This window comes from Tachysurus fulvidraco, chromosome 17 (assembly GCF_022655615.1).
Source record: "Tachysurus fulvidraco isolate hzauxx_2018 chromosome 17, HZAU_PFXX_2.0, whole genome shotgun sequence".
In the NCBI taxonomy this organism is placed as follows: Eukaryota; Metazoa; Chordata; class Actinopteri; order Siluriformes; family Bagridae; genus Tachysurus; species Tachysurus fulvidraco.
Window position 1 is genome coordinate 18,723,364 of NC_062534.1, and position 19,664 is coordinate 18,743,027.

At 39.0% G+C, this 19,664-nt stretch overlaps 1 protein-coding gene across 2 annotated transcripts; it reads right to left on the reverse strand.

Annotated features, from left to right (window-relative positions):
* Positions 1-1,546: 1,546 nt before the first annotated feature.
* LOC113635627 (BEN domain-containing protein 4) lies at positions 1,547-19,468 on the reverse strand. 2 transcript variants are annotated; one of them, XM_027135166.2, is made up of 6 exons: positions 18,626-19,468; positions 7,914-8,471; positions 6,253-6,347; positions 5,617-5,691; positions 5,077-5,317; positions 1,547-3,317 (listed from the first exon to the last, which is right to left on the reverse strand). In XM_027135166.2, exons 1-6 carry the CDS (start codon positions 19,056-19,058, stop codon positions 3,064-3,066), a joined length of 1,656 nt encoding a protein of 551 aa, XP_026990967.1. In that variant the 5' UTR covers positions 19,059-19,468; the 3' UTR covers positions 1,547-3,063. The 2 variants fall into 2 exon arrangements, with proteins under 2 accessions (XP_026990967.1, XP_047658543.1); XM_047802587.1 differs by lacking the exon at positions 5,617-5,691.
* Positions 19,469-19,664: the final 196 nt, after the last annotated feature.

Genomic DNA, 19,664 nt, shown 5'->3' on the forward strand with positions numbered 1-19,664 from the left:
GACAGCATCCTCTGGTTGTCTCCAAAAGAACAGCAGCTTAATTGTAGCTCTGAAGAGTTTTGTGGTCTTGTGTTACATTTTGAGGTCTGGAGAACTATGTTAATTATATCCTCATTTGTTCATTTTATATGAAATGAGACCAAAATAGGCTAGTTTTGATCACTGTATTGTCATGTTAATTGATGGGTGACAGCGCTAAACTGGGTAGCTAGCATATCAGACTTCAAGATAGATGACAGTGTGGGTTCAGATGCAACAGGGGCATCAGTACTAGTAACTTTGTTAAATAGTTTGAAGTTTAGTAGTTTTAGTGTAATTTGTATTGTAGTTTTAGTTTTAATTTTTTTTTAGTTTGCTCATGTTATATCATATATGTTTCTGGCTATATATATAAAACATATATATATCTAGCAAATATGTTTACACATAATCCTCAAAATAAAGGTAGCTAAAGGTGATGTTTAACAGAGAGAGTGTAAAATGATCTGGCTAGCTATTCTAGCTCACTCAGCTAACAGCTAGCTTAGCTGAGCATATGCTTTGGCTCACATACTGTGGACTGGAAGATCATTATAACACATTTCCTTTCAAACATTTAAAACTGAAGATAACTGATAACAGGCCAGGGAGGTTCATGCTCATCCATCTCCACTGTCTCATACATTGGTGCTGCTCACTAAGAACTTGGTTCCAAAAGTGTAACAACTAGAAACTGCTTTGTTTCGATTGGGTCTAAAATCGAATTATTTTAAAATGTGGAATTAAATATTATTATTATGTATTATTATAGTTTTTATTGTGTATCAGTGCTGTAGATTATTCTTATTTAAAATGGAAACAGTAGAGTCACAGAGACCATTGTACCCAAGTAAGAGCGTTGTACGTAGTCAACAAAAATTCCAGCTGATCTCACTCTTCACTATTAAGAGTGACAGCTAAATTTTATGTAATACACAAAAATGCCTGCAATATGTAACTCATCAATCCAGCTGTCCAGTTAGCTCACTTCGCTGTAGACTGATCAGGGTACAAGGATGTGATATACATTCATATTCAAGAACATACAGTATACGGTGGAAAAAACAATGGTGCAAATGCGTCAGACGTCTGGAAACTTTAAATTGTCATAGAAGTTGAGTCATTTCAATATTGCAGTTGTATTGTAGTGAAACTATAGCAGCTCATCAACTGATAGTTTACTGCCATCTACCTACATAGAATAGAAATGCACTTAAATACAGAACCTCAAATACATTTCAAAAGTTTGATGCTTCTGTTTGAGGCTCACACCCTTAAGGAGACAATACCTAAAAATGCTTTAAAATGCTTCGACAATGCTGTTATATTACTACTACAATTACTACTTCTACTACTAGCACAATATAGTATGTTGTTGTTCTTCTGCTTCTCCTTCTTCCGTTGCATATTTTGTATTATTTCTGTAACAGTTCTGTAACTGTCCTGATAGCAGGTATGCATACTATGTTTGATTGCACAAATAACATCTCTTGTCAGATTTTAATGAGAACACCCACAAATACAAAACTTTCCATTTAAATTATTATTTAAGAAAAACACCAACAAATGTTGACACTTGTTATAGCAATATTCTATTTACATTTAAGGACAAAGAACAGTTTATGGTTCATTTCACAGTGTCCACACAATTCCTATCTATAGGACAACAGGGTAACACAACCAGAGTAAAGAATGTCTCTCTCTCTCTCTCTCTCTCTCTCCTACACACACACACACACACACACACACACACACACACACACACACACACACACACACACACACACACACACATACACACACACACACACACAAATGGCAGGCTTACACGTGTCTCCTATATTGTTCTTAAACTCAGTTAAGACCTCAGAAATAGCAATAGTTTAGAATTTTGGCTAGTTTTGTTGCTAACAGTATGATCAGTCAGATATTTCAGCATATGTAAAGTCCCAGCAGACAGAAATTGGCAGTATATGACATCTGAGTTCTGTTTAAGGCATCTCAGAGTTGTCTACAAGCAAAGAATTAGCTTTGCACAATGACCCATGGATAAGTTCAGGCTTTATGGTCGCACACGTCTTTGCAGTTAATAGTATATTCAATCAGGCCAGAAAACATATCTATAGAATTTTCCTGAACACCCATCATATGGTTTATATTAGCTTGGCCCCTAGAAACAAGAAACAAGTTGCCATGTCCTCACTTTTATATTCACAAACATGGACACATGTCAGAATCGACTCCATCAAATAGCACAAAACTGATTATACCACAACAACCATGTGACCACAGAATATAAGGTGATACTTTGAACTTCCTCATCTAGGAGTAAATTCACTGATATGTTCTTCATTATATAGAATGCAATGTGAGAATAGCACCTTGTTATTATGTTATGTGTGTGCATACACAGACTCAGATATTAGGAAGCTCACATCCTTATTTACAGTGAACATCATTACTATTAATAGGTGTTTGTTTTTCTATCTTTTCTAAAATGTCTTTTCTAAAATGATGCTTAAATTAGGTGATTTGATGATTTGTGTACTTCTCCATGCCACGTGTGACTCCATGCCCTGACAAACACACTGTTGTGACGATGACCTGTGACTTGGCTTTTACACTATATACAGTGCTACAATATTACAGCAAGCAGCCTGGAGGAATTAATTTACAGTGCATGCTGTAGGGCAGTGTTTCTCACTCTTGGATCTGGAGTAACACCTGTCCTGCACATTTTGTTCATTTTCCTTGCTCTTAACAGTTTATTAACAACCCTGAACTGGGTGATTTACAGAAAGGAAAACACTGAAATGTACACCACAGGGGTGCTCCATCACCACGATAAAGATATCCCGCTATACAGAATGTGTTTTTGAATGTGAGTCTCTGGAATGCTGTTCAGTTTTCATTTTGTCTGCTAAGTCAAGATGAAATCCTGGACACAATAACCCAACATAAATGTGGCTACAGCAGTCTGACAGTAGAAGTTACTCTACTAAAGGTGCAAAACAGCCATTTAGTCTCAGTCCTCTTCAGAAAGTCCTAGTCCATGATGCCATTCTGTGAGCCCTTCATAAAGAGCTCGTCTTGAGACAGCTGTCCATCGTAACCCTCTAGATAAAGGCTGCTACCGCTGCTGCTGCTCCCACTACCACTGCCTCCACCTCCAGTCAGGAAGGTGCCCACAGCCCGGCCCTGGCGTGCATGACCCACTGCGTCACTGAACACCTTGTTAATCTGCTCCTCAGACGGCATCCACCAGTCAGGGTTTGACGCACAGTGCATCCGGATAAACTCTGGAGCAGTATTTACAGAGAAAAATAGACGTTAGACAACAACACATGGGAAGGTGTAAGAGAGCTCAGTAAATATAATATTAGAAGTGACACCGGACAATGTGAGAGAATATCACAGCAAAATTAAAACACCTTAAGCATGCCATAAGTTGTGTGCCATAAGTCTGCATGCGCAGGGACAAAGGATGTAAACAAATATGTATACATTCTTAATATAAAGAAATAATGTTTTCTAAATGAATAGAAATAGAGATTCAAATAGGAAATGCACATTTTTATATTTTTAAAGCCTGCCAGAATGTTTTCTCAAGGCATCTGGTTGAGACTAGATGAAAGAAAAAGTCATCTAAGCAGCGGTTTTTACTTTCATGAGGGCACAATCAAGTCATCTGATATTCAAATCATTGGAAAAACCAGAGAGCGAAGGGCAGGATGCATTTATTATGACATGCTGTCTGTACTGGCATTTCCACTGCTGGGTTTTTAAAGTGCTTTCCAGTGTTTCTGGGAGCACAGTTCATGTATAATAAATAAAAACCTTCCATTATTAGGAACACTAACAAGATGCATGATAGAAATAGAGGAATTTCACTACACACCTAACAGAACAAATGTATAGTTTGGAGCCCCAGCAGCAGACAATTCCAGCCCATATAAGGCTAAAATTATGATCATATTTAGCAGTAGCAATGATATTATGGACCTGGAAATTGCACAAAACACAAATTCTGTTCTGGCAGCTTTACTGAGATGACATGTGGGCTTTAAAGAAGACCAGGTCAACAACGAGCACCTACTCAGGGAAGTGTTTTCTTCATTTTCCACATTTTGTAATAAGAGAGAAGACGTCAAAACGATTAATTAGAATGTGTGGAATTATGAACAAAACTGTACAAAACAAATATAATAGAAGTATTAGATCTACTGGGGTCTAGGAGTTCCTCAAGATGTTGTGGCTCAACTAAAAAAAAGACAAAAAATGGTTTTGGCTATTTAGATTTTCTGTTTATAACATTATTTACTTTTTAATCCCGCCTAGATGTTCTGCAACGCTTCTATGAGAATTTGAACAGTGTGTCCATTATCTCAACCAGCCTCATAAGACTCCACTGTGAACAGTTGGCACAAACATTGAGCACTTTGCTAGTTATTATTACGTAAGCTGTATGTAAAAAAAACCCCACTTCAATTACAACATCATTGTTTACTGTCTTTGTGAGTAATTAGATTGTGAGTTGGTGCTAAATTAAATAACTGCAAACATTATGGAGACTCTTTGCATATACTGATACCAAGGGCTGCTACACTGTATACAAGAAGCTTTATTTGGTCTTTAAAGACAGCTAAAGACAGCTTTTTAAAACTGTCCACAAACTATTTACTTTTATCAAGTGACTGTAAACAGTTGAAATGTTGATCAGTAATCTTTTACGGTGTGTCATAAAATGTAGGGATATAGTATTGATATGTGAGAAATTGATAGGCTATTTATCTAGTAAATATAAAGAGTCATCAAACTGACAAAAATGAAAGAAAGAGAGACAAAATGATTAATTTAGTTTGTACAGACAAACTCAAATATCAATCTTCACAAACTGTTGATGTGTTGTGTATAACTAATTAACGGCTGGTTGATGACAGCCTCCTGACAGCTTGTTGACAGTCTATAGTGTCTACAGTAGACTATCCAAATATAGTATCCGCATGATGACAAAAGTCGACTGTGTTTTGATTTGCTCTCTGTGGTGATCTGCTGTACCTCTGAGGCAGCTGACTTTGACGGGGTTGAGCGGCCGTCTCTCTGGTCCTGTCTCGCTCATGTGGGCCGAGCGTTTTCTCTTTCCCAGGCCACATGAGTACTTCAATTCGTCTGTAGTGAACACAAAGCGGATGAGGTAGCGCAGCAACCGACGCCCGTCCTTCTTCGACGAGTTCACTGCCTCGTCCCACTGTTTGTTGGTGATGAAGAGAGGATAGTTTCCCAGCAGCTGCTTACTTCCCTGCTTGCAGAACAGTTAATAGTTGATCTACTATCATGTGTCATTTCCAAAAGAAAATAATCAGCTATTACTATGAGAACGACACATATTGCGTTACGGATAATAGAGTTTATTCTTGACAAAGGACATTTCATATCACTCAAGCAGAAAAATTATGATATTAAGCTTGACAAAAACAGAAACAGCAGCAATGAAGGAGCAACAGAAAATTACTTTCCTTAGCATCATTTTATGTAACATTGAGTCAAAGTGCTATTTTCACAGCCTTAATATAGCACAGAATTTGAATGTCGTCTCACTTCTGTTTTCGGTCTCTGATGACTGTTTATTTCGTAGTGGTTTGAATACTCCTGCATTGCACTCCTTGCACAAGTCTAAAAGACAAAAAAAAATAAGATTCCCTAAGTCTGCTGAGTTTGTACCTCAGTTTTAACGCTACCACAACACACGTCTGTCCAATGACATTCAAAGGGGATGCTCGAGAAACAAAGACTTTTTTCTTTCTATTTTTTAGTCTTTTGCCAATTCTTACCCTTACACAGAATATTCTCCAAACAGGAAGTTTAACACACACTTCTTACAAGCTCAGACATATAAAGCCAGTCAACTGCCACTTTTCAAACTGCTGAACATGTTGTGTCACTGAGCAGTGTAACACGCTCAGAGGAGAGCGCTATCTGCCCTCATACACATACATGAGCTCACAGACACCCACAATTGTTTATTCTTGCTTTGATTGACAGGGGAGTGAGAGTATGCCTTCCCTCCCACCTATGCTCCCTTGGCTCCGAGCCATGTTTGGTCATGGCTTTGTCATTAGGATTCTCTCTCTGACGAGAGAGCCTCGTCTGGGAGCCAAAAACAGGTCTTAAGCTGTGCTAGTTAAGTGGCATAGTATAATTTTCCATCCTGAAATAAAATAGCAGTTTTCTTACCTCAGTGAGTTGCTCCTCAGTAGGCGGCGGGGGAATGAACTGGTTGTAGTGTCCAAGGACAGACTTAAAGAAGTCCAGCACTGTCTGACATGGCACTGTAGTACACACACACACACACACACACACACACACACACACACACACACACACACACACACACACACACACACACACACACACATAATATTCTAATTGTAGTAGGCTTTCAGAAATTATTCAGACAAAAGCACTTAAATATATATTTGCATATTCATCGTTTCAGCAATCATAAGAATTTTGAAAGAAAAATAATTGTGGCTGTGCATTAACAATTTAATTTTGTTTCAGTTGCACACAGTTGAGTTGACTGTGCTGCTTGTGTCTTTGAATGTTGGATTAAAAATTTTAGTTTAAGTAAAACATCCGATTCTACAATGCATTGGAGAGATCCAAGATGGCGGTGCGGCAGTAGCACGCAGCGGCCACTATTTTTATATTATATTATAATTATATATACAATAAGGTGCTATTTACGTTGTGTATTGTCTTTTGTGTGATGTCTTGTATTTTTTGTTTGCATTATATACACTGAACAAAATTATAAAAGCGACACTTTTGTTTTTGCCCCCATTTTTCATGAGATGAATTCAAAGGTCTAAGACTTTTTCTATGTACACAAAAGGCCTATTTCTCCCAAATATTGTTCACAAATCTGCCTTATTCTGTGTTAGCACTTCTCCTTTGCCGAGATAATCCATCCACCTCACAGGTGTGGCATATCAAGATGCTGATTAGACAGCATAATTATTGCACAAGGTGCCTTACACCATTATGTGCAGTTTTATTATACTGGGGGGGAAGGGGGGGGGGGGTTGTCCGGAGGGGTCCGAAAATCAGTCAGTATCTGGTGTGACCACCATTTACCTCACGCAGTGCAACACATCACCAGACGCCTACTGTATGATCGTTTGGCCACTCAAGTCGGTTACAATGACGAACTGCAGTAAGGTCAAGACCCCGATGAGGAAGACGAGCATGCACATGAGATTCCCTGAGACGATCTTGGAGGTGAAGATGCTGGGTGTGGAGGTCCTGGGCTGGTGTGGTTACACGTGGTCTGTGGTTGTGAGGCCGTTTGGATGTACTGCCAAATTCTCTGAAACGCCTTTGGAGAAGGCTTATGGCAGAGAAACGAACATTCAATTCACGGGCAACAGCTCTGGTGGACATTCCTGCAGTCAGCATGCCAGATGCACGCTCCCTGAAAACATGCCACATCTGTGACATTGTGCTGTGTGATAAAAACAGTATAGAGTGGCCTTTTATTGTGGCCAGCCTAAAGCACACCTGTGCAATAATCATGCTGTCTAATCAGCATCTTGTTATGCCACATCTGTGGGGTGGATTATCTCAGCAAAGGAGAAATGCTCACTAACACAGATTTAGACAGATTTGTATTTGGGAGAAATAGGCCTTTTGTGTACATAGAAAAAGTCTTGGATCATTGAGATTAGCTTATGAAAAATGGGGCAAAAACAAAAGTGTTGCGTTTATAATTTTGTTCAGTGTACGTATATTAAAAATTGAAGAGGTGACTTACTTTCAAATGTTATGCCTAGTTATAAGGGCATTGTAATACAAATCAGGACGACTAAAACCTGGGAAACATACAACACCCACACCTGGAGCACTTTCCAACTTTTGCCTCAGTTCCTCGTTCTCCTGCTGAAGACTCAGCACCTCCTGCTCCAGCTCCATGCACCGTGGGCAGCAGCCTTCCTCTTCCTCTTCTTCCTCAGGCAGGGTGGAGGAAGGATGTCCATAGGAGTCGGAGGGTGCCGGAGATGCCCAGCCTCCCAGGTTGTGTGCTGGTGATGCGGGTGCTGCTGGTTCAGGCTCGGGCTGGTGGCAGCGTTCGCTATCAGAAGATTGAGCTCCAGCCAGCATGTAGTTCTGCAGAGACTCGGTGAAGACCTGTAGGAGGGTTGAGGTGTGCTGCGAGTTCCACTGTTGCCTGTGTTGACCCTCGTCCTCCACGCTGCCTGTCTTGGACTCATCAGGCCTGGGCTTGGTAAGAGCAGGTTCAGGTGAACATCCAGCCTCTTGCTTGATAATGGAGTTGATGGAGGAGGATGAAGGGCTCAAAGCCCGCTGTTGTCCCAGCAACCTGCCATTGCTGTTAAGGAGGCTGAGCACCCGACTGCACTGCTGTGCAAATGCGTCCAGAATCAGCCGGTTTTCTGTGATAAAACAATTATTATAAATGTACATTTTGCATCCATTTCAAGGATTTTTCTCCACGATAATGTTAAACATTGTCCTACTGATTACATCCATATCATTCATTAGGCTTTATAAGGTTTTAATGCACACTGTAGTAATCAACAATTTCAGTTAAAATGACATTAATCTAGCTATTTTAAAAAAATTATGATCACTTCTAGGCACAATCTCAGAAACATAGACGTGTGGTGCCCTGGTCAGAACACCTGAATGTTAAACAGGACTGTTAATGAACTGACAACATGACTTGACTGACAGCTGCTGGGATTTTGGTGTTCCACAATGTTTTTTTTCTCGCATGTCAAAAGACTTGAATCTTTCTTCGGAACAGATATTTTATTAACTGCTGCTGAGATCTGAGAATAAATTCACCAAATATCACACAAATTGTTAGTCAGTTAATCCTGTTTTACTAATTTGATGGGTTGAGTGTTTTTATTTCCCATGACACTCACACTGGGACATTTTACTGTGTATCAGTTCGATCGGCTGTGTTCACCGCATTCCCACTTCCTATCTCAATACAGGGAGTTCGAGACATCATCAGCACACATGGCAAACTACTCTTGAGTAATACTTTTGACTTAAAAGATTAACGTTCATCAGTTACAGAAGAAAAGCAAGAAGGGACAACAGGAGTACCTTCATTGTCATCTAGCCAACTAGCTTATCATGTGCGGCTTCTGTTTCTAACCAGTCAAACAAAAACAAACATTTGACTATATACAGTACTTTAGATGAATTTCTTGTTTATAGAAGTGATATATAAACACAATATAACACTTGCAATCGTGAGGTTATTATCACTTGCTTTTGAAATATTGCTTAAATATATGTTATAAGTTCTCTCTAAAATGATGCAACTGCAATGAAATCTCTGACAAACCTTTCTTCAAACTTCTCCCAAGCTGCCAGACTCCTCTATTGAACCTTGTTATGCCTTGTTATGTACATAATAAGGAAAAGAGGCAACTTCAGTTGGAGGCAAAGCTCATTTCTTTGCCAGTAAACATTAGCATGAAATTAGCAATATATTTAATGCCAAAACTGCAAATCAGCCTTTCTAAAAAAAAAAAAAAATCCTTGAATTTGTAAATACTTTTAAAATGCCCTCTTTAATGCTTGAAGGTAAACTATTGAAATTAGAAAAACAGACTATAAAGTCTCTTTTCCATGAGTAGTGAGCTGTCATTACTGAGCTGTGTGACACTTCTGAAACTCTCCCTGAATTTTCTGCCTCGACACCTCTCCGTTTCTCACATCGAAAACGAATTCCATCAGCAACAGTTTTCCGAATAACCCTGCATTCACACTAGCGCCGACACGACACATCAAACACGTCAAGCTACTTTAGTGTAATAATCTACACGCAAGACAGACAAAACCTAATACCTACACAGCACTACATGTGAATAAAGAACGGACAGTTAAATCAGATAAGAAACAGAAATATAAAAAACAAAGGCAAAGAAAATTATTTTTCTTTAAAAAAAATTAGTATTAAGAAAGTATTTATACAGGAATTCACTATAATGTGAAAGTCTAGATTATTATGTTGTGTGGAAAATATTGCTCTGTGGATGGAAAAGTTTGTGCTGTTTATCTCAGTCGCAGTACAGATATACATGGTAAATGACGATGTAATAAAAAGGTACAAAGAGCAACAGCATCCATGTGCAGTAGATGGAGCAAGTCGATATAAGTCATTTTGTTGTGTGTAATTATCAGGTGTTTTTTCCTTTCATAAATTTTAGAACTAAATTAAAATGTTTGTCCATTGGCAGATGAGAATATGATATTTTCTCACCGGTCATGTACATCTATATAAAAAAAAATCAGTTAACAAAATAAAAAAATCCATCTCAAGCTTAAAAGGTATTTATAAATCACCAAATGGTTAATGTTTTCTGTAATGTCACTTTAAAGCAATAGGGTAAGGTAAAGAAAATGAAGAAATATTGCTTGCTGATACATTTTAAATCTGTTAAATTAACCCAGCACGCTTCACAGCACAAGCACAGAGTCATGCATTACGAGTAGGGTCAGAATACATAAAGCTTTTTTTTAATTATTATTTTTAAATATTACTAGTAAACGAATATATTTTTAGAGTTGTTCTTAACAAAAATACAATTAAAAGCTCACTGTCGACCAGAGCAGAAATATCACCTGTGAGGCCGCCGTGTTACAAAAAGGTAAACTAAACTGAAACATCCATTACAAAGACCATAAACATTTAGAACTAAATTTTATCATTACACTGCATCACACTGTGAACCTGAGCACATAAAAGCAAGCGCAATTCAAACAAGTTGCTAATGCAAAGCAATTCCAGGTTCTAAAAATACAATGAATACTGAAATCTGGGGACTTTTGCTGGACATAATGGCAGCACAAAAAGCATCTACCAGAGAAACACCAAAGCTAAGATTTTGAGAAGTGGACAGGTTGAGATGACACCACAGGATATATTTAGGAATAGAGGAATTACAAAACAGAACCCATGAAGGTGGAAGAGGATGGACATGACGCTGTAAAACCAATGTATTTGTACTAACAAGGTATCCCTGACAACCAGCAGTAAAATTTAAATATATAAATTCTCACTAACAACCAAAACAGAGTGAAAACAGTTTCACATTTTGCACATGCTTAAAAAAGGTTTAATAAATAAATGATATAAATCAACCATTTGTATGGCTGGAGGCTCAGAGAACGTACTGTACTCCTGCAGTCAATATATTACCGCTGATTACACATTAACTTCAACAGAAAATTCAGTATGTGTCTTTGCACTACATAGAACACCCAGTAATCAGACCGATTAGTACATATAGAGACAAAAATCTCATGCGAAGACACTTCGATACGAAATCTACCAGGTACATCAACCACGAAAGACCAAAGAACAGTTGTACAGTTAAGAAGCATGTAGCAGCCTGTCTTGTGTGAGCCTTACACAAGATTGTGCAGACAGCCGTGCTTATAATTGACGTTTAGAGCAGAACACCTGGGGCCTGCATTATGGCAGGTAAGTGATTACATGCTACTACCATCTCATTATACTCTCATAGCTACAGAACGATGTGCACTTCCCACACCTTCTCCATGTATTCCCAAGCTCCTGTGCTCATTTAGCTACATGTTCTTGCCCTGACTCTCCAGGGTCATTACTGAAATTAACTATCATGTTCCACTACCAACACTCTTCGGCTTGAACATACTTCTTAATACCTTATTCTCTAACAAAAGACTTATTGAAAATACAGTTCTTTTAACCTAGAACGGAAAGTATATTATTGTATGTCAAACATTTTGCAGTATTGTAGTTCAGCTTGGCCGGTACTGTTACAATAATCCTGCTAATGGATTAGTTTGAAATCCTCCTTAAAGTCAGGAGACTAGGCATTGCCAAGCCTTCTTGAGTTCTTGGCTATATGACTGTGGTCATTGTCTTTATGAAATTTCCATCTTACGTCAGATTCAGTTTCTTGGTTGATGAGATTAAATCCCCTCTAATATGTCCTGCTACATTGCACCATTCATGTTTCCTCTGATGGTGTGTAATGCCCCACTAAAGTGTACAGTGAAGCGGCTCGGTACACTCAAACTCCCACCTCCATACTTCACTGTGGGTGTCTCAGGATCATACACACAAATCTTCTTTCAACAATCTTCTTTTTTGACCGCTTCACTTAAAAATGGTTGAAATAATTGTAGCGACCAGTATATTTATGTCATGTTCAAGGTCGTTGCTCTGACTCTGTATCTGTTTCCATGCATCTGTTGCTTAATAATGTTGTCCCTGACAACTTTAGGAAGCTACTTCACCTTTAGCAGGATTGCCACTTGCATGAACATTTTCCAAACAAAATCGCAGTGACACCAGTTGCAAATTAGCATGGGAATTTTTTTTTGCACCATTTATAGCTAGAACCTGATTTCTTAATGTAACCTTTACATATGTATATTGCTAATATTTACATTTACAGCATACACCCTTATCCAAAGCAACATACATTTATCTTATTTAAACAACTGTAAAGTTAAGGTATAAGGACATCAATCTAATGCCCAGTAGTGACAGACTGGTGGTCCTGAATGGTCCTTGAACCTTCACAACCTTCTAATCAGTAAGACAACATCGTAATCACTGAGCTACCTGAAGGAAATATCATCGTGGATGACGGCTCATCGGTTGAAACTCAATCCCAGCAAAACAGAACTGCTGACAGGTCAGGATCTTTCGATATCCCTACACAATGATCTGATCTCCCCTTTGGTGTTGTGAAGGACAATCAACTGTCCTTCACAACATCAGAAACATTTGACCATTTTTGTCCACACGGGTTGCTCAGGGACTTGCTCAGTCTTCAGTCATTTCAATGCTGGACTACTGCAACTCACTCCGCCCCACTGCTGCGATCCCTCCACTGGTTCCTGTAGCTGCACGCATCAGATTCAAACTGATGTGTCTACACTTGCCTACAAAGCCAAAAACAGACCGCTCCTTTTACCTCAAAGCCCTTGTCACTTCTCACACTGCACCTCGCTCAGTCAGATACCAGCACTGCTCGACTGGTCCCACCATCTTTCAGGGTAAGAGGTAGATATACAGTACTGTACAGCGAGACTTCTATTTTCAATTCTGGCACCAAGGTGGTGGAATGAACTTCCCCTAGATGTCCAAACTGTCATCTTCAAACTGTGGGTGAAGACCTACCGCTTCCTGAAATACTTGAACTAGCACTTTCCCTGTTTGTTGAATGTGTATATTTAAAAAAATAAATAAATAAAAAACCCTTAACAGAGTTTTAGGTTGATGTTAATGTATGTATTCACGTCGCTCTGGATAAGAACGTCTGTTGCAGTAAATGTAAATGCAAATGTAAGCTACCACTTGCCCACTAGCATGATCTGATTTCAGTACAAAATATTAGATATTAGGTGTGTAAATTTGCAATAAATATATGCACTGACAGTATATTAAATAACACAAACAAACAAAAATATATCCTTTAAATTTCTTGTGTCAAATATGTTTCATAAAACAATTAAAACACAGATTCTAAATGTCATTATTCATGATTATTAAATCATTTACTGGTCCAGATCAGAAACCCATGAGCTGTATTAAACCACACTCTAAAGTAAAGCTCATCAGTTTGTTGTTTATACCGTTGTAACTGAATAAATAACCATCCTCAACAGGGATGTAATCTTCCTCAATCATACTCCATCTTTTTCAGTGGCGTATCTCCTTTTTTGGCCCTTAATAATTCCCACTGGGTTCAGTGTAAATCTGAGTGTATCCCTTTCAGGTTTGTTTAATTACACTTCACTCGAGCAGTTTCTGCTACCTACTGGCCCTTTCCTTAACCACGTCTTCCTCTCAGAAGGATTATTTTGCCATTAGTGTGCTTAGTAGGGCATGAAAATCTGTAAATCTGCTGTGACGTTGTTTATTGTAGGAAGCCGAATGTAAATGAAAGTCATTTGAGCTGAAATTTAAATGGACTGACTTCACACTCGTACATTTTTCTCCTTTCTTCCCTCTACAGCTGTCTGGTGATTTCTTGTGTTTGGAAGGATGATTATGAATTTGTTACCCTCACACAAAGGAAAGGGGCAACCAATTACAGAGGCATGCAGTTACTGTGGCAGCCATGCGATGTGCGGCCATGTGACGCCTGCAGTCACTGCGTCTTGTCTATCGGAGGAGAGCAGATGTGGAGATTTATTAATATGCACAGCAGCTCTGTTGACTCACTGAGACGTGTTTGATGATATCTTTCCCTCACACTTCTCTTTTCCTTTGCTCCTCACTTCCATCCTCTGGCTTCCTCACTCTCTCTCTCTCTCTCTCTTGTCTTCTCTCGCTCATGCATTTTCTGCCTTTATTTCCTTTCCTTTCTCTCCTCTTTCTTTTCATGTCTCATTCTTCCCTTATTTCTCATTCATCCTCCTTCCTGTCTTTTATCTTTATCACTGCATGCAACATGCCACGCCGAGAAAGCCTCTTGATATTTCATTAAACACAACATGCGCCGCAGAATGAAATTTATGAGCCTCATTTGTTTTAATCACGATCTCCGCCAGGATTGGGAGAACTTTGAAATGTAATTTAGGTTTATTGCTCAGTTTCCAGTCTAAGTATTAGATAGGTGAGTCTTCATGAAACACTGATGGTATTAACTGCAGCTCTAGAAATCAGCTATTCTGGACATTAAACAAATTCATGTAAATTACAAAATAATTAATTTATTATTATTATTATTATTATTATTATTATTATTATTATTATTATTATTATTAACCATGTGAGATCATCTGTTTAAACTAATCTAAGTTGAAAAAAAAAACCTAAGGTCTCTGGTTCCCAGACCAAGCTTACTTATAATCCTCAACAAAAAAAAAGACTTTCAGTGGAAAATCACATTTCATTTTAATTCTAGACAACATTACATTAAAGCCTTGACTCGGAAAGTGGAACTAAAATACAAAACTGACGAAGGCACACAAGTGACACTGCTATTATTTTTGAATTATTATTATTATTTGGTAACTTAGTGATGCAATAAGCCACTCAATAGTTCAACCATCCAAAGCTTCATTGGCTGGTCAGAGCAATAAGTAATACTAGGAAATAGAAAGGCACTTGTTTAAATTCTAACAACCTGATACATACATAATGAAGGCTAAATAGTAATAGGTAGAAATGATGCAACCCTGCAGTAGAAACATTAATTTCTGCAGTGTTTGGATGGCAATTGTACAACAGTGTGAATCATTAGCTCAACAAACATAATCTGAACTAAAGGTCAATCACTGGGAGCAGAACAATAGTGTTAAGGCATGAGATTTTTTACTGAAAAATGCCATCATGAAGAATCTGGATCTGCCCTTAACTGTACACCTGCAAAGGTGTGTTGGAGGAATCACACGAAGACTCAGGTTTTGTTGCCAGAGGGACTGAGCCGGTCTGCAGAGCGACTCCCGATCTACTGTAACTCATCGTAGCCAATGTATAGGTTGCCCATACATTCCAACACATCATCCCAACATCTGTTTCATATCTAGTGCCCCCCCCCCCCCCACTATACGAACTGTGGGGCCACTCTTCCTAGGTCTAGGCTACGTTACCATATGTGGTTACAATCCAATGCACATACAGTGGACACAACAATCTACAATATACCATACACCTAGATAATTTCCATGCTGATATTGTTTCTACATATCATGATGAATAAAATTCTTCTACAGGTGCAGTAATAATGTAGTTGTCTCTGGTGGTGAAATAGAGCACTATGCATGTAACTGCTGGAAAACCATCAAAGATCCTTGCTATGTGGAACTGTTGCCAGCTCTCTGAGAAGGTTCCAGAGAAAGATGGCTTTATACAGCATCATACATCACTATGTGATTGTGTGTAAGTTATGGACATGCATTTGATGTGCAGTTATAAAGATGATTCTTATTCATGGCTATCAGAAACATCATTACAAAAATAACTAGTGTTTGCTGCCAATCCAAAGAACTGACTAAAGTTTAAATCAAGGCTAAAAATAATTTGCTCAATCAAATTTCTTCCAAAAATTCTAGAGATCAAGCTATCTAATTTCCAACAAAACAAATCCACAGACCAGGCCTTTAAGATCTAATAATCTAACATATCAAACTACATGTATCTGAGAGCAGCTGGAATTACTCAGTATGTGTAATTCAGAAGCAGCTTGCTGTAGCTAAAAGGTGTTGAGCTGTCACATGTGGAGATGACAAATTGTTCAGGATATAGACAGTTAAACAGATAACATAAAACCCCCTTCACCTAAAACTGGAGCTACAGTTAAACGAACTATAAGTAGAACATGCTTGAGTATCATTACAGGGTCCCACAAAATCTAAATCCATTTTTGCTAGGTTACTTGTGCTAGTGGTAGCTTAGTGGTTAAAGGTATTGAACTATTGATTGGAAGGTTGAGAGTTCAAATCCCAGTACCACCAAGCTTGAGCGAGGCTTAACCCTCAACTGCTCAGTTGTATAGACAAGATAAATGGATTAGCACATCTACCAATGCTGTAAGTGTGCATTCCTTCTGAATCCACAGGTTCATGCTGAACTAGACCATAATCTAACCTGATGCTGTTGATCCCTCAACCATTTACATTTTCGGCATTTAGCAGACACCCTTATCCAGAGTGACTTTATATCCAGAGTGACTATACAACTGAGCAAATTGAGGGTTTGTTGCCTTGCTCAGGTGCCCAGCAGTGGCAGCTTGGTGGACATGGGATTTAAACTCACAACCTTCTGACCAGTAGCCCAACACTTTAACCACTGAGCTACCACATTCCTACCTCAACCTCTTGAGTCATCTCCATTGTTCCTGTGTTGACGATGAAATGCATCAAAATATGCTGAGATAAAGACTCTAAACATTTATTTATGTCTAAATTTACCTGCTTATTTAAATATATCAGATTTCTATAATATACAGTTTCCACAAATGTGTTTGTTTAATGAGCCAATGCATTCATATTATTCATATCTTCATATTACTAAAATCTTAAAAAATTTTCTTAAATGCTTTAGAAGTTTAAAACCCACACCTTGACATTATGCACTGTGAGATATGCAAAATTACACAGTGTGCTTTCTAAATCTGTTGACATGATGACAAAAGCACAAAGATACAAATACACTAATTTGGAGGTTTTTAGATATACCTAATATATACACCAAAAATTGATTTCCAATTTTATTAATTAAATCTGTAATACAGATGCACTTATAGGTGCTCAGTTACTGACACTAGCCTGACTGTTGCTTTCATGGTTTGTTGACCAGAGGGATCAGAATAAAAGTACCAAGTTTTATTAGCACAACCACTGCACCGACTTTTAAAATTTTTTTTTATATATTTTTTTAAATTAATGAATCTAAAAATAAAAAAGAATAAAACAATAATTATGGCATGTGCAAGTTTAAACAGCATATGCTTAAAGCTGGAAGTAACTAAAACTAGACGTGAAAGACTCCAGTCTTGTGATATCTGGTTTTACCAATTACCGACGGTTGGAAGTCCAAACTTTTGCAAATATCACAATAACTTTTTTGTCATCAAATATAGAAACTGTGCATTATCATTTGCAGAAGATAAAATGCTGTTCATTAACAACAGTTTGCTGAGATTCTGTTCACTTTTTTGTTGAGAGGTGCACAAACAACCGTATCTCACCATTATCCGTTCACAGTTTGGATAAATCATTTTTTCCTCAGTTTCTCACTACAGCAATGTTGTTGGCTGGATATTGATGATCGGGGAACTGTTTCTCAACCCAGCAAGAACACTAAGTTTTATAAGCTCCAGCAACCTGCTGTATGGAGAATACACTGCTTTCTAAATAACATGTGGTCTGCAGTGGTCCTATTCCATTAATGGACAGGATATCAGATTTCTGACAAATTGTGTAGAGCAACAGATGGGCTACAGACAGTAACTGTATACTTGCAAGGTGCAAGTGCATGGTAGGAGTATCTACATATTAGCAATGACTACTATAATGTCATAGAATTTGCAGCTTTCTATTTCAGCTGTTTTATTTACAACTATACAGAACCCCTAGTGTTTATCAAACCTCCAGGGTCTGAATATATTAAATCCTGCTGTGAGAAATAATACAGCGTTGGGTTGCCAGCTGCATCTTGTCTGGAACAATTAATGCTATGCATGTCATTTTAAGCCTGGAAGATTCACTCCATAGAATAATTCTGTATTTAATCCTTTATACTCTCTGACTAAAGAAAAGAAAACTGTACTATTTAATGTCATCCCTTTTACCTGGAATGATGCAAATAGATTACCTTAATAAAATGTCCAAGAGTGGTCATTAATCATTAAATTATTTCAATGGTAGACTATTTATTTTTTACCATCCAAAACATAAACAGTACAAAAGCTGTACAATATGTGAGAATTTAATAGATTTTTTGCTAAGAATTTACTAGGCCCTGATATATCTCCAGCAGGACAAGATATCTCTGTATCTTCAGCGTTCTAAGTCTCACTGCTGAAAGAAACTTTCTCTGGAGAACTTGTCCTCATACCTGAGCTGATTTCGTAACTGCAGTCTGGAGACTGGTGGCCCGCGGGGTATCGGACTCTCCCCTGGCGGCCGAAGAACGCCGCTGCGCTGCCTAACGCTGATGAGACTGATGGCGATGACGATGCTGATGCTGAGCAGGAGGTCGCGACTCTGGGCCTCATTTCCCCGCTAAAGCGATGTACAGATGGAGAGTGATGTTGCGTTTGCTGGATGGTTGGATGATGGAGCTGTAGTCGCTGTTGATACGGATACGGCTGACTGTGCGCGATGGCGTGAGCGCGCCGCTGGCTCGCGCCGTCCCCCAGCTGTGGGATCTCCACCATGGTGGGTCGATCGTGCCTCGCCTTCGCACGCCTGCTTGCAAAGCTCCGCGGCTGGCCGCCCATTTTGGGCTCCGAGAGACCGTTGTCCGCCGCCAGCATCTCATCCTCCATGACCCGCGACGCTAAATCTCCAGTGCGCGCGCTCGCTGTCGCTTCGGGTGACGTCGAGTCCGGCGCTGACGGATTAAAGCGCTGCGCTCTCGTGCTGTCTCTCTGTCGCTTTCACGGTGTCTCGGTGTCTCGCCGCGCGTCTCAAAACACTTCCAACTGTGAGTGAGGTGACTTTACTGACACGCTGCTGCTCCAATCCCCTGGCGAGAATAACGCGCTTCTACCAACGGGGAAACACTGGCGGGACCGGCGCGCGCCCTGCGGGGCATCTGCACCGAAAAGTGGGAGTGTCAACGATAGAGCAGCGTTAGCTTCCATTAACGCACACGGAAGCCGGCCATGTTTGTCATGTAGCCTTTTGACTTGTGCCTAGAAGACAATAAAGCTGAACACACACACACACACACACACACACACACACACACACACACACACACACACACACACACACACACACACACACACAGAGAGAGAGAGAGAGAGAGAAACACTCCTTTAGTCAACTAGAAAAGTAATAGATCATAGATGCCGAATTCTAAATAGAACCAATTACTCAACAACCTCTATTTTTATATTAACATAAAAGCTCTATATTTGTTCTTATAG

Bases quoted from the DNA above. Each gene is read 5' to 3' on its own strand.
- LOC113635627 (XM_027135166.2), bottom strand. From the start codon at position 19,058: ATGGAGGATGAGATGCTGGCGGCGGACAACGGTCTCTCGGAGCCCAAA. The intron at 8,472-18,625 runs GTATGAGGACAA...GTTTTATCACAG, and splicing joins CAGTTACGAAATCAGCTCAG to AAAACCGGCTGATTCTGGAC. The intron at 6,348-7,913 runs GTGTGGGTGTTG...TGTGTACTACAG, and splicing joins AAAGTTGGAAAGTGCTCCAG to TGCCATGTCAGACAGTGCTG.